The sequence below is a fragment of the Notolepis coatsorum genome, assembly GCF_963971535.1.
Source record: "Notolepis coatsorum genome assembly, chromosome: 13".
In the NCBI taxonomy this organism is placed as follows: Eukaryota; Metazoa; Chordata; class Actinopteri; order Aulopiformes; family Paralepididae; genus Notolepis; species Notolepis coatsorum.
The window spans coordinates 53,685,550-53,700,427 of record NC_140177.1 but is presented as its reverse complement, the minus strand read 5'-3'; the positions used below and the strand labels follow the sequence as shown (position 1 = coordinate 53,700,427).

The 14,878-nt window shown below is 46.1% G+C and overlaps 1 protein-coding gene across 1 annotated transcript in view; it reads left to right on the top strand.

Moving 5' to 3' along the window:
- The window catches only part of dhx30 (DEAH (Asp-Glu-Ala-His) box helicase 30), a gene marked incomplete at its 5' end in the record, with an annotated part of 54,291 nt that overhangs the window by 5,240 nt on the left and 34,173 nt on the right, over window positions 1-14,878 (top strand). Inside the window, 9 exons of the mRNA XM_084327850.1 lie at window positions 3,912-4,394; window positions 5,060-5,443; window positions 9,183-9,261; window positions 10,950-11,054; window positions 11,197-11,372; window positions 11,475-11,681; window positions 11,782-11,863; window positions 11,995-12,188; window positions 12,639-12,798. Of these exons, the coding sequence (XP_084183976.1) occupies window positions 3,912-4,394; window positions 5,060-5,443; window positions 9,183-9,261; window positions 10,950-11,054; window positions 11,197-11,372; window positions 11,475-11,681; window positions 11,782-11,863; window positions 11,995-12,188; window positions 12,639-12,798 (1,870 nt within the window). The remainder of the gene's footprint in view (window positions 1-3,911; window positions 4,395-5,059; window positions 5,444-9,182; window positions 9,262-10,949; window positions 11,055-11,196; window positions 11,373-11,474; window positions 11,682-11,781; window positions 11,864-11,994; window positions 12,189-12,638; window positions 12,799-14,878) is intronic.

Sequence of the window (14,878 nt, the reverse complement as noted above, 5' to 3'; positions counted from 1 at the left end):
CCCCCAGATAATATTTACCAATCGCAACGGCCAATTAAAGGGGCAATTCGCGATCATATCATCGCAGCGTACAGGCCTGCTGTGTAGTATAATGATGATACTCTTGTCTTGTGATGAACATCAGTACCCTGTGTAGTATAATGATGATACTCTTGTCTTGTGATGAACATCAGTACCCTGTGTAGTATAATGATGATACTCTTGTCTTGTGATGAACATCAGTACCCTGTGTAGTAGGGGTGGAAAGGAAAGTCTAGTGCTGGTTGAGCATATGCATACTTTATGTTGATGGCATTTGTCTATAATGTGGCCACAAAAATAGAAAGGTTTAATTATTTTGTTTGTTTGCACTGCCACTAAGTTAATACTTTGACAAATGTAGTTGTCAAATGTCAGTTCGGTCTTTGTGTGCCAAACATAATTTAAGGCAAACCACTGTAAACTTTTTATTTTATTTTTTTTAAAGGGGAACTATCTTATAAATGGCCTTTTTCAGTGTTTAGCATTGTTTCCTAGCTATGTGGACTTATATTAATAGGATCTATGTCTCTAATTCTCATATTGGCGCATTCTTCCAATTCTCCTCTCACAATATTCACCCTCACTGAACTGAGTCATCTGAAAATGTGCATCTGAAAATGTGCATATCTGTGATGTCAGAGATTTCTCAGCTGCATAATAATGTGGCAGTCGATGTGACAGTTGCCACCAGGCCACACAGCGGTTGGAGCCCAGCCTCAAAACGGCTTAAAGGCCAACTTGCAGGTTGTATTTTTGTTCAATAAACAATGTGACTAGGGCAACAGTGACTTTCATGAAGAGGGGGGAAAAAAGTATCAAATTGACCCAGTTTTAGCGTTTTTATCAAACATTTTGTCGACCAAACCACAAGCTCCACGCACATGCATATTTTAATCCATGGTTCAATGCTGACGTCATATCAGGTGCAGGGCAGCGAGGGGCTCTGAGAGTCACAGACAGGAAGCAGAGAGCCTTGCTACTACTAGCCGAGGAGTGATGAATGAAAATATCTGTTTCACCTAACACTATTGCTCCGTGATCATAGCCATTCATCTCTAAAGCTAACCACTATTTGTAAACGCCACAACCACGTTACCATATTTGTAATGTAAATCATTGTCGTTGTACATATTGTGTATATAACGTTAGTAGCTAAGCCAGCTAACGTAGCTTAGCTTAGCTTGGTAGCCAGCACTCTCGAAACTCCCAACAATGCCCGTTCCAAAATGGCTCTCCCCTCCCTGCACACCTCTGTCCTCACAAGTACTCTGCCAGGGAACCCATGGACACGACAACAGCAGTAGTCATAAGGTGCCTGAGCTTGCAACGTCATCGCCAGTTAGCCCACAGCTATCGTGGCAGCCCGTTTCGCGACTGATGCACCGAGCGGGGCCGTGTCCACTCGAATCCCAACCGGTTCATGCCCATCAACATGCCGTGACGTGCAGCCCGCCAGCCGGCACGAATGCCCGATTCAAAATGGCTCTCTCCTCCCTGCACACCCCCGTCCAGTATTCTGCCAGGGAACTCACGGACACGACAACAGTAGTAATCATAAGGTGTCTGAGCCTGCAACGTTAACGCTAGTTAGCTAATAGCTATCGTGGTAGCCCGTTTCGTGACTGATGCACCGAGTGCAGCTAAAGGGGCTACTATCGTATCAACATGCTGGGACGTGTAGCTTGCTAGCCGGCATGATGTGTGTGCAGTGCTTTGCCCCACAGGTCTGAGAAGGGGACCTGCACATTTTACTCGTTCCCCAAACTCTTTTGCATGGCCCGATTTAAAATGGTTCACGACAGTAGACATAATGCTAACGTTAGCAGGGTAACGTTAGCCAGAGCCATATAGCCAGTAGTACTATGACCTGGACAGGCATAAGGCATAAGTTGCCTGACGTGACGTCACAGCCCTGCTAGCGTCTGATAAGCTTTTTGATTCGCTCCGTGCATGTTATTCGTGCGTGGACCTTTTTAACCCTTTCTGAGTGGCATTTCCGGCGTCAAATGGAAATAAATAAATAATGAAATTAGATACCAATGATGTAAACTACCCATAATTGAAGAGTAGGGTTTAACCTGCAAGTTGGCCTTTAAGATCTTGAGGTAGAAAAATGCTGTTTTTGAGTACTTGATTAGAAATACAAAACAATGAATTTCTTTGAAAAAAACCTTACAGAGGTGTTCCATAGACTCACAGGAATTGTGTAAAAGTGCCCAAATAGTAAAAAATAGTCAAATAGTTCCCCTTAACACTTTCTCCGCCAATAACGTCATACAACGGGTTTCAAGTTCATGCGAATTCTGCGATCCAGATCACGGCGTACGACATTATTCTGATCATATTTTCGCCATGGTATTCATATTTCACTCACGGAGCCTTGTATGATGCTGTGGGACTCGGCACAACTCTGCAACGCTTCAACACTGCCACCTGGTGGATGATCGGCGAGTTGCCAAACATATCGGTGCGTCTCCTAAATCCGTCCGGCCACTTGCATATCATCCCAGGACTCAAGACACACACCGTGGATATGGATCGCTGCCATAACTCAATAAGCCACATGATTTGGGCGTGTATTAGTATTATACAAACCGGAAATGGATCGCCTCGATCCCCATCACATAACTGGGATCTGTTTGCTCCAGTATCATCGCCCAACGGTAAGATTAGGCTGCCGTGAGTTTCAGCGTTTTTGTTTATTATTATCGATGCAAACTGCTCTGATCTATATATCACCCATACTACATAAATCATTTAACGACCCCCCCCCCCCCCCCTCCGTTCACCCGCGCATGATCAGTCATAACGTTTAGGACCATGTACAGTTGAACATTTTAATATAGCGTGTAGGGCTGACCCCTATTAATCGATTAGTTGACTAATCGGTCGAAAGGGGCCGTAGTCGACTGGCCAACCTCTTAGTCGAATATAATAAAAATTAAAAATAAAATATTATTATTATTATTTTTTTTTTTTTTTTTTTTTTCAAAAGAAAAGAGGCATAGAAGCGTGGCTGGCTAACGCTAATGGCACGCATACCAGAGGCTAACTGCCTACGAAAACAGGCACCGAGGCACTGAAAGAGGATTTCACCCATCTAATGAACACACTATACTAGACAAATATCAAGATGTATCCATCAGTGGACCAATTGCATGCTTTTGCAGAGGACAAGAAGCCTTCAGTCGACTCCTTCAGACATTAAGCACCCCCCACAGCCCAAATGGAATGATAAAAAAAAAAAAAAAAAAATTTAAGTCGACCAATAACGGCAAACTAACGGCAAATTTTGGCCAATCCTAGTCGACCATCCAAATCCTTAGTCGGGGACAGCCCTAATAGCGTGTATCGGCAACAAATGGCATTTGATAATGTATATATGCATTTATGCCTATATCTCACATTCTAGGATTTACTGCAGAAAACGATAAAAACATATTTATATTCTAGACGGTATTTTTGTATGAATGTGTGAATGAAAAAGTAAAACGTTCTTACATCCTGAACGATAGATAATCGATGTTGAATGGGCCATAGTAATGTCAATTTATCAATACAATTTAAAAAGTTATAGCCCTGCAAAGAAGGTAAACATCTCCATAGGCTTAGACTGGTGGCAGTGATCAAACATTGATGGATATAAGCGTGGCAGAGAAAGTGTTAAATAAATGAGAAGCATGTTGTTTACATTTTTGGAGTGTTGCATACATTCTTTTTTAAACAACGTATATCGAACCGAACCGAAAACCGAGACCACAAAACCGTGATACGAACCGAACCATGTATTTTGTGAACCGTTCCACCCCTACTGTGTAGTATAATGACACTCTTGTCTTGTGCTGAACATCAGTACTCGGTGTAGTATAATGATACTCTTACACCGGCAGTACCCAGCGGCGATGGAGGTGCAGAAGCTGTGGGAGGAGGAAGAGGAGAGGGGACAGCAGAGCCAAAACCAGCAGGCAGAGGAAGAGGAAGTGGAGGAGGCGGAGGACTTTGTGACGGATGTCATCACAGGCAGGCCGTACAGACCCCTGTCCAGCGAGCAGGCCCAGCGGCTCAACACCGACCTACAGCGCGAGTGGGAGAGGGCAAACCCCGGGCTGGGGGTGACGCTCCCGGTCGACGCCCACCGCCAGCGCGTGGTGTCCGCGGTGGAGTCGTCCAGGGTTGTTGTGATCGCCGGGGAGACGGGCTGTGGCAAAACCACGCGGATTCCCCGCTTCCTGCTGGAGGGCCGTGTCAGAGGAGGAGAGGGGGCGGGGTGTAACGTCCTGGTCACCCAGCCTCGGCGAATCAGCGCCGTGTCAGTGGCCCATCGGGTCGCCCACGAGATGGGCCCGGCTCTGAAACACTGTGTCGGCTATCAGGTGAGACGTGACTGCTGTTGTAAACAAAACGATTGACACGTTGATCCTGGGGTTTTTGTCCTAAATTGTTGTTGTTTATTAGAATTATATATATATACGGGAGGGATTACCATCACATAATTTAAACTTTTGTACAGTATTTTACTATTATGCACTCTGCTACTAAGGAATCTACCTTGACTATACTTGTGCTACAGACTTGAGTGTATATTAGCATAACTATAATAGTTAGCAAAACTATAATATTATTATTACCTACTATGCTAATATGCACTCAAGTTAAACACTGTTTTACAAACAATGTTACTGACCCTTAGCTGCCGGAGTCATACCCTTCCTGCTGACTTGTCGCTTTGTATAAAAGTATCAGCTAAATGTACCTACCTTCCTATTACCTCCATGTTACTCCACCTACCGTCTGGTTCGTTGTAATGACTCCCTGTCCCTCCTGCCCTGTCCCTCCTGCCCTGTCCCTCCCGCCCTGTCCTTCCCGCCCTGTCCCTCCCTCCCGCCCTGTCCCTCCCGCCCCGTCCCTCCTGCCCCGTCCCTCCCGCCCTGTCCCTCCTGCCCTGTCCCTCCTGCCCCGTCCCTCCTGTCCCTCCTGCCCTGTCCCTCCTGTCCTTTCCCTCCTGTCCTGTCCCTCCTGCCCCGTCCCCATCTCCCAGGTGAGACTGGAGAGCCGTCCCCCGGAGCACAGCGGAGGGGCCCTGTTGTTCCAGACGGTGGGCGTGCTGCTGAAAAAGCTGCAGGGGAACCCCACCCTGCGCGGGGTCAGCCACGTGGTGGTGGACGAGGTGCACGAGAGGGACATCAACACCGACCTGCTGCTGGCCCTGCTGCGCCCCGCCCTGCGGGAGAACTCCGACCTGCGGGTGGTGCTGATGAGCGCCACCGGGGACAACCTGAGGCTGGCCGAGTACTTCGGGGGCGCTCCCATAGTCAAAGTGCCGGGCTTCATGCACCCGGTCCAGGACCGGTACCTGGAGGAGGTGCTTAGGCAGATGGGGCGCCCCCCTCCGGTCCAAGTGAGGGTGGACACCAGGAGACGGGTGAGAGTCTGGAGGATCTTTCTTTTGGTTATGTCGATTTCGAAGCATGCCGTAGACCAGCAATGTCACTCACTCACTCACTCACTCACTCACTCACTCACTCACTCACTCACTCACTCACTCACTCACTCACTCACTCACTCACTCACTCACTCACTCACTCACTCACTCACTCACTCACTCACTCACTCACTCACTCACTCACTCACTCACACACACACACACACACACACACACACACATACATTCAGTCACTCATGGTTAGCTACTCTGCCCCTAGTGGTGGCTCACAGGCACGGTACTTTGGTGTTCAGAGAGAATCTTCCCTCCTGCTTTGTGTCATGTCAAGTCAACGCGCCTCCTTGTTAGATTTACGTTTGATCCATTGTCTTCAGTTTCATCAACAAGAATCAGTCACTTTTTTTCCTTCCCAAACAACGGATGGATCTTTCTCACGTCTCATGAGTCTCTTCTCTTGGTGTGTGTTGGTCATGAGCAGGGCTTGACGTTGACACCCGCCCAATGCGGGTAGAATTCGTCATTGGCGGGTAGATGCGTCATTCTACCCGCCAATTCGGCGGGTGCCTTTTTTTTCTATGAAAAAAAAACATTGTAGTCTACAAAGGGCATTTGGAATAATCACGTCAATCCAGGTGATACTATTATAGTACTAAAATCCCACGAGGACTGGGTGCGCACAGTGTGCTCATTCCATTGGCCCATCCACTTCGTCGTGTTGCTTCCGTGTGTGACAGCTGACGCTGTTAACGTTAATAGCTCGACAACTAAGTTAGTTAGTGCGACCAACTCATCCATAGTTTACTTTACAGACAGTTGGCTAACGTTACAATGTGGTGGAATATTGTGAAAAGACCGGGTGAACTGAACCATCGACAAACAGAAAAGAGAATGAGACCAGACAGACTATTTGTAAGTAAACAAACTAACATGTATTATGTAACGTGTATTATTAAACTAATATTACGGTGTTTGTTAGCTGCTAGCCACATTCATGTAAGCATAAGGGCTCGAGACTAACACCGTCCTGGCCACCCTCTCAGTCAAGATAGCACTTGCAAATAATATGCTGCACATTATTACTGCGGTCTCTGAGTTAGCTCTCAGCACCATGGACAGCTGCCCCAGATGCCTCTTTCTTGGTTAAAAGCTGCTATATAATTGCAGTCTATTTACCATTCAGATCAAACATGGCTTGTTTCCTAGCCATTCTATTCTACCGTGTTCTATTCTTCTGTGTTCTGTTCTTCCATTGAATTCCATACGTTCTCTCTCTCTCTCTCTCTCTCTCTCTCTCTCTCTCTGTCTCTCTCTGTATATGTCTCTGATGTTTTGGTAGTTGGTATAGTGGGCAGGTTGAAGTATATGTCTCTGTCTGATGTCTTGGTAGTTGGTATAGTGGGCAGGTTGAAGTATATGTCTCTGATGTCTTGGTATAGTGGGCAGGTTGTTAAGAAGTGGAGCTCAGTTTCCACCTCATCTTGTGTGCAGTGGGTGCATAGAAGTCTTCTCTTGGGAGCCAGGGCCCTCATGCATCAACGTGTTCTACGCACAGATCTGTGCGTAACCCGTGCGTACGATCATTTCTAAGCAAAGAGTGGGATTCATCAATTTCGATTTGAACTTGAATTCGTGCTTACATCTACGCACATTTCAGACCTGGCGTACCTAGCTCCCAGTGGTAGAATATATTATTACAACAAGGAAATGAGCTTCTGTGCATAATAACACTGGATGTTCTGTATGAACCGTAGTTCATTATAGTTCATTGTAAGATAGCAACAGTAGTGTAATTATGGTCAAAACCCTATAAATAGCATTTGGAATAATAGATCTTTCTCTCAGAATGAATGCAGCATGTCATATATGTTACGATGAATTGAAAATGGGGGACCCTGATGTAAACAAGACGAAAGTCTTTCTCTGGTCTGCATCCCCTTAACAATTGTATGTATTGAGCTGTACTGTACTGTACCCATTCTGCAATCTGTTAATAAAGTTTTCATTCATTCATTCATTCATGGTTTATATAGCGTTATCGGAATATACGGGGTGTAGGCTACTGACTGACTGCGCTCCGCGTAGCTTGATTGATTGATTGATTGAAAAGTTTATTAACAGATTGCAGAATGGGTACAGTACAGTACAGCTCAGTACATACAATTGTTAATTGGGGATGCAGACCAACTTTCGTCTTGTTTACATCAGGGTCCCCCATTTTCAATTCATCATAAATCATAAAGCTCAACTCGTTATTATTTTGCGCACAGACCGCCGAAACACGGGAACGTTTTGATTATATTTAAAAGGCTTTACGTTAAACAAAACAAGTGGAATTTCGAAGCTGTAAGCAGAATAAGTCATATGAATATAGTGTTCTTCCCCCTTTTTACTGTACAAGAAAGAATAGAAAACGCATTGCAATGACACCATGCAGATAGTGGACAGACTATATGATGGGATTCAAGTTCATGTATTGAAAGGCAGGATACATCATACATGCAGTGAGATTCATTGTTCTATGCTCTCGTATTATATTGTTTATATAGGCTACCCAATACTGACATCAAAATAGATTGTAGTATGCCTCTAGAAATCATATGCAGCAGGTAGAAAATTGACGGGAGATCCATCGCGATTTGGAATAGAATTGAGGAGAACCTTAATCCGTGGGTATTAATCAAACAACACGGGAAAAGGCAGTCATATTCCAGCGCGGTCTTTATTAGCCGACAACAAAATAGATGCCTCTAAAAATCATATAGCCAATCGAACACAACTAATAAAGGCATTCATACAGCACGGTTATAATGACACACAACCAGCGACAAACAGTGGTCAACGAACGGTCTTTATTAGTATTTTGAGCTGTCCAGGCAGAATTGCAGCAATGGTTTTAGGGAGCCGTTGATATCTGACATCACCGTTTACAAGTCCGCCTTTTATTATTTATCCCATAAATCATAATACGCGATAGTGTCTTCTTGGTTCGACAGCAGTGAATTCTCCGTGGAGTTTCTCGGAGTCCCGCTCGGGTCGGTCCATTATTTCACATCCCATGGGGGGTGTTTCCTCATTTTCATGACCATATATGGATAATCATGCACGAGCATTGACGGTAGAACAAAGTGGTATTCATCAACACGGAGGACCATAGAGCCTGCGTACGCACGTGTGATGAATGCCGACTTCCCTGTGCGTACGCTAGTTCTACATTCCGTGCTTACGTGTGGAAGTAGGTCAAGTTCAAAGTCCACGTTGATGCATGAGGGCCCAGGTCTGCCTATGGCGACCTTTCTCAATGGCTAGGCTGTGCTCGCTGAGTCTGTACCTAGTCAAGGATCTTATTAGTTTCTTCTTAGTCTCTCTCTCACTCACTCACTCACTCACTCACTCACTCACTCACTCACTCACTCACTCACTCACTCACACACACACATTCATCACGGTGGTGAAAAAAGGAGTCTGAAGCCCATTTTCACATGATCATTTTAATAATCACAATGTTGGGTTATGATCGGCGTGTGTGGGGATTTTTGGCTGGTGAAAATGCTGAGTGGCTAGTGACTTTGGAAAACCACTAGCCACAGTGGCTAGTGAGCCAAAAAGTTAATGTCAAGCCCTGGTCATGAATCTTCTCTTGGTGTGTGTTGGTCATGAGTCTCTCCTCTCTTGGTGTGTGTTGGTCATGAGTCTCTTCTCTTGGTGTGTGTTGTTCAAGGGGGGAAGAGAAGACGCCTCCACAGACCTGGACCTGGTGGCTGATGTCATCGAGCACATAGACCGACACGAGGAGCCAGGTAGCCACTTCTTTACTGCTCACTGTCTTCATTAAAGGAACACGCCACCATCATGTGCTCAGCGTCTTCTCCAGAGTCAGACAAGAAGATGGATACCAATTTCCTCTCTGTGCGTTCAGTGTAAAGCTATCTAGCTGCAAGCTAGCCTAGCTTAGCACAAATGAATGGAAGCGGATATGGATCAGCTAGCCTAGCTATTGACCTCTCCTGGGGGTTTTAAGCTATGCTTGCTGATGCATATCGGCTTCCATTAATTTGTTCTAAGCTAGGCTAGCTTGCAGCCGGATAGCTTTTCCTCTAGCGGATAGAGAAAATTGGTATCCATCTTCTTGTCTGACTCTGGAGAAGACTGTAAGCGTATTTCCCATAATGTCTGTGAATTTCTGGAGGGAATTGCAGCCGTGTTTAGTTTTTTTTTAATATATATACCGTAATTCCTCTAATAGTAACCCCGGCTTGTATTTGTTTCAACTGTAGCTGATACCAGGCTTGTATTAGGAGGAGGCTTGTATAAGAGAGAGGCCTATATTTCTAATTTTCAAACAGATCATAATGAATAAATCAACATTTTGTGTCAGTTTGAACCCAGTAAAATGTACTGGGTTCATTTATTGGTATGAAATACGGTAGTAAACAGTGCAATTACAGGTGGTCAAAAAAAGTAAAGTAAAATAGTGCAATCACAATACTGGTATAATAATAATAATAACTTCGTTTTATACAATTCTGAGGTAGGCTTACTCTCTTGGTAAACATTAACACCATACCATTATATGGTATTTACTGCATAGCCAGGCCAGCATATACATGAAACCCGGCTTGTATTAGGAGGCCGGCTTATAATTGCTTAGCTCAACAGCGCACCCGGTCATTAATAGAGACCCGGTTTTTAATTGAATACCGGTTACTCTTAGAGGAATTACGGTATATTGGAAGTAGAAATTAATAGCATTTGTGTTAGCAATGCTGGTGGAAGTTAATGGTTTATGAAGCATGTCTCTGACAAAGTCCTTCTATATAGAATATAAATCTTTTTCCCCCCTCCTTTTTTCTGATTTTTCTCCCATCCCACTGTTAGTCGTTATGCCAATTCCCAACCCCCTTCCTGGTTGTTGCGCACTCCCCTCTACTGTTGGTCCGGGAGGCCGGAGACTGTTGCATGCTTTCCTCCGACGCATGTGCAGCCAGCCGGCAGCCAGCCTGGCAGCTCAGATTCTCACCGGGAGAGTGTAACGTGTGGAAGGTCACACTACTTCCCTCCAGATCCTACCCTCGCTGTGCAGGCGCCCCGACCGAACTGTAGGGGTCGCTGTCCACAACGCCCCGGAACCCACCCATCAGCTTTCCCACCCCTAACACTGCCAATTGTGTTAGTATGAACGACCAGCCAAGCTGATAGCAACGCCGAGAGCTGGATTCGAACTCAGCGTCTCCAGCGTTGATGGCGAGCGCCTTGCCCACTACACCACCTAGCCGCCCTTCCTTCTATATAGTTAGTCTTGTGCAACAGTTATGAAGCTGTTTATAAAAAAAAAAGTAAAGAGATGGCAAGCGCTTTTTGGATGGACTGGCGTGGCTCTCAATTTGTAACGAATCAGTCAGGCTTCTTAAAATGGGCGGAGTATCCCTTTATAATGTCATTATTTCTCCATGTGTATAAGTCTAACCTGGGTTCCCTCGTGCCTCAGGTGCAGTGCTGTGTTTCCTCCCCGGGTGGCAGGAAATCAAGAAGGTTCAGGAGAAACTCGAGCAGAAGCCCAGTTTCCGCTCCGGCTCACAGATGATCCTACCATGTAAGAAAAAATATTTCCACTGTCTCTTGTGTCCCGCCCTGCACGCGCTCACACGATTGAACTATCACATGCCCCGAGAAAAGGGGGTGAGGTTGGAGACCAGGAGGTGAATTTCACCTCTCTTTTCCTTCCTCTTCCGCAGTACACTCCAGTATGTCCGTGGCAGACCAGCAGGAGGTGTTCCGGCGCCCCCCGGAGGGCCAGAGGAAGATCGTCCTGGCCACCAACATTGCCGAGACCTCCATCACCATAGACGACATAGTTCACGTGGTGGACGTGGGAAGCCAGAAGGAGCAGAACTACGACCCTCACACTAAGGTCGGTGATCCATTTAACCGCCCAACATGTAACCAACCTTGATCTCAAACTCCGCCCCCTTTTTCTTGATCCTTGGATCATAATCGCCATTCGATTTTCCAGGTCTCGTCTCTGGAGACGGTGTGGGTCTCTCGTTCCAACATCACCCAGAGAAGAGGAAGGGCCGGGCGTTGCCAGCCAGGAAACGCATACCACCTGTTCCCACGGGAACGCCTGGAAACCATGGATACCTTCCCCGTCCCCGAGATCATGCGCACCCAGCTGGAGAGCCTGGTGGTGCAGACCAAGATCCACAGTCCAGGCTGCAAGGTAAGGCGAGGAAAACTGAGAGGAGGTCAAGAATTTGAATTTAGATTTAGAAGATGAAGTCATGTTGGGTGATTTATTATGTCTTTTTCTGTGCGTCTAGGCTGTACACTTTTTATCACAAGTGTTGGACAGTCCAGAGAAAGGCTCTGTGAGAGATGCCGTCAGCAACCTACAAGCCATCGGTAAGCGACCCTGAGCTGCTCATATTCAGTATTTTCCGTTAGCCGCTTGTGGCTGTTATGCCCTTCATGCTGTGTTCTAAGTCTCTATCATGTGCTGAACGTCTTGTGCCCACGCCCTCCCCCCGCTGCAGGGGTTCTGGACAGCACGGAGGCCTTGACGCCTCTAGGACAGAGTGTGGCCTGTATGGCCTCTGACCCGCGGCTGGGTAAAGTGATGGTGCTCGCCGCCATGTTCCGCTGTGTCCTGCCCCTGCTGTCTGTCGTAGCCTGTCTGACCAGAGACCCCTTCTACAACAGCATGCAGAACAGAGCGCGGGTCACCAAGGTTAGACGTCTTCACTGATCCCATATGCTGTTTTTCAACAATGCCCCCCTACACACAGTTATAGTTAGACGTATTTATACCTGGGAAGCGGACATGGTCTGTTAGCCTAGGCATTGTCCAACTAACACCTCTCCCGAAGGCTAACCGGCCATGTCCGCTTCCATTCATTGTGCTAAGCTAGGCTAACATGCAGCCAGATAGATTTCTACTGAACACACAGAGAGGAAACTGGTATCTACCTTCTTGTCTCTCTCTGGAGAAGACGGTAAGCTAATTTCCCTAAATGTTGGCGTGTTCCTTTTTAAAAAGGACACACTGTATATCTTGTGGTTTCTTGGAGTAACCCAAAGACAGATCATCTAGTTTGAACATCAGTTTGCGTTTCATCTGATCATCTGATCTTCCTGTCTACCTTCACCTCACCCCCACCCCCTCGCCCACGTCACGCAGGCTAAAGAGGACCTGAGTGGCTCCAGCTACAGCGACTACCTGGTGTTCAGCAGGGCCGTGTCGGGCTGGAAGAGAGTCCAGCAGCTGGGAAGCAGAGAGGACAGACAGGACTACCTCGACGAACACTCTCTGTCTGGAGCCAGTCTGCGATTCATCAACGGTTGGTTCCAAACACGCATGCACACAAGTCTACATCTAGACGTATCACATGTTCACTAATGTTAACATTAAAGGTCCCCACTTTGAATTGAAAATGGGGGACCCTGATGTAAACAAGACAAACGTCTTTCTCTGGTCTGCATCCCCTTAAAGGCCAACTTGCAGGTTAAACCCTACTCTTCAATTATGGGTAGTTTACATCATTGGTATCTATTTTCATTATTTATTTTTTTCCATTTGACGCCGGAAATTCCACTCAGAAAGGGTTTAAAAATGTCCACGCACGAATAACATGTATGGAGCCAATCAAAAAGCTTATCAGACGCTATCAGTGCTGTGACGTCACTGCCGGTAACTTTCCCCTACTTCTGATCCACTACAATGGAGTTTGACGAGTGCAGAAAGCTATTTCCTTGATCCAAATGGACGCCTTACAAGACGCAAATGGGTTTAATCGTCGGAGAGACTTTGATGGACCAGCTACAACTGCATTTGAAACAGATACTAGCTCCTCGGCTAGCCTAGTAATAACAAGAAGGCTCTGCTTCCTGCCACTACCTGCCTGTGATTCTCAGGCCCCCTGCTGCCCTGTACCTGCTGTGACGTCATCATTAAGATGACAACACGCACGTTATGAACCATGGATTAAAATATGGTGGTTGTGGTTGGGTCGACAAAATGTTTGATTAAAAACGCTAAAACTGGGTCAATTTCGAAAAAAAGAATTTCCCCTCTTCATGAAAGTCACCGTTGGCCTAGTCACATTGTTTATTGAACAAAAATACAACATGCAAGTGGGCCTTTAACAATTGTGTGTATTGCGCCGTACTGTATTGTACCCATCTGCAATCTGTTTATTTTTCATTCATCCCTATCTTATAAATGGCCTTTTACCAACACTGACTAGATGTGAAATCTCTAGCCAGTCCCGTTTCTTCAGTTCAGCTCAGACATGAACCTCCCCCACTGAACCAAGCCATTCTGAATTGACTCGCTCACTGACATAAGTAGGCGCTGATCTGCCACCGTCCGCCCACAATCAACTGATACGTTGAAATTATGATCAAAGCGGAGCGAGTGGAAATAATGCGGAAGCAGTGTCCCTGTCAGTCAGCACTTCCTCAAAAGAGAGAGGGACAGACAGACAGACAGACAGACAGACAGACAGACAGACAGGCTCATACGGTGCGAGTCTCGGAGCGCACTGCATTGAGAGAGAGGGGGCTTATGTCTCTTTCTCTGTCAAGAGAGCACTCGCTGTATCACTGTCAACTTGTTGCAAAATATCATAGCGCACCCCACGCGTGAGCCGTATTCCGATCCGTGCAATAATATTTACAGGCTATATCTTGTCATGCTAAACAAGTTACCAATGCATTGTCCCGTGGGATTATGCCCCCCCCCCCCCCCCCCCCCCGCGGCGAAATTAATTAGTCCCACAGAACCATGTGTCAGCACAGACACTCATGAAAACACACAGACACGCACACACAAATTGGCCAGGCTGCTGACGCCTCACGTGTGAGAGCCTCTTCTCTCTCTCTCCACCACAGGTATCTACCGTCACTCAAAGCGCATTGCGAGTATGGGCGGAGCCCAGCCAAAAACAGCTTGGACTTTGCAAGGCCAGAAAGTGGTGCACCAAGTACTTGATTAAAAATACATAATGAATTTTATTGAGAGAACATTTGGATAGCGCTCTAACCAAACACCATACTGCTCTGTAGCGCTCTATCCAAACACCATACTGCTCTGTAGCGCTCTATCCAAACACCATACTGCTCTGTAAAAAACCGCTACCGGCAAATGCTAACCTGGCTAGGCTTGCCTTTAGCCTGGTGGCTAGGATAGCTATTGGATCATCGTGTACACCAGGGGTAGGCAACCCTAGGCATGCGGGGGCATTTTCATAGGTACAGGGGGCAGCATTAAAAAAAAAATATATATATATATAATTTTTTTATTTATTTTTTTGCTTTGAAATATTATAGTGAAATATTTTTCACTGTTGTCGCATTTATCTTGTTGAAATCCTCCCACAGGTTCTTTTTTCTACCACATATTTAATTGAGACCCTATTT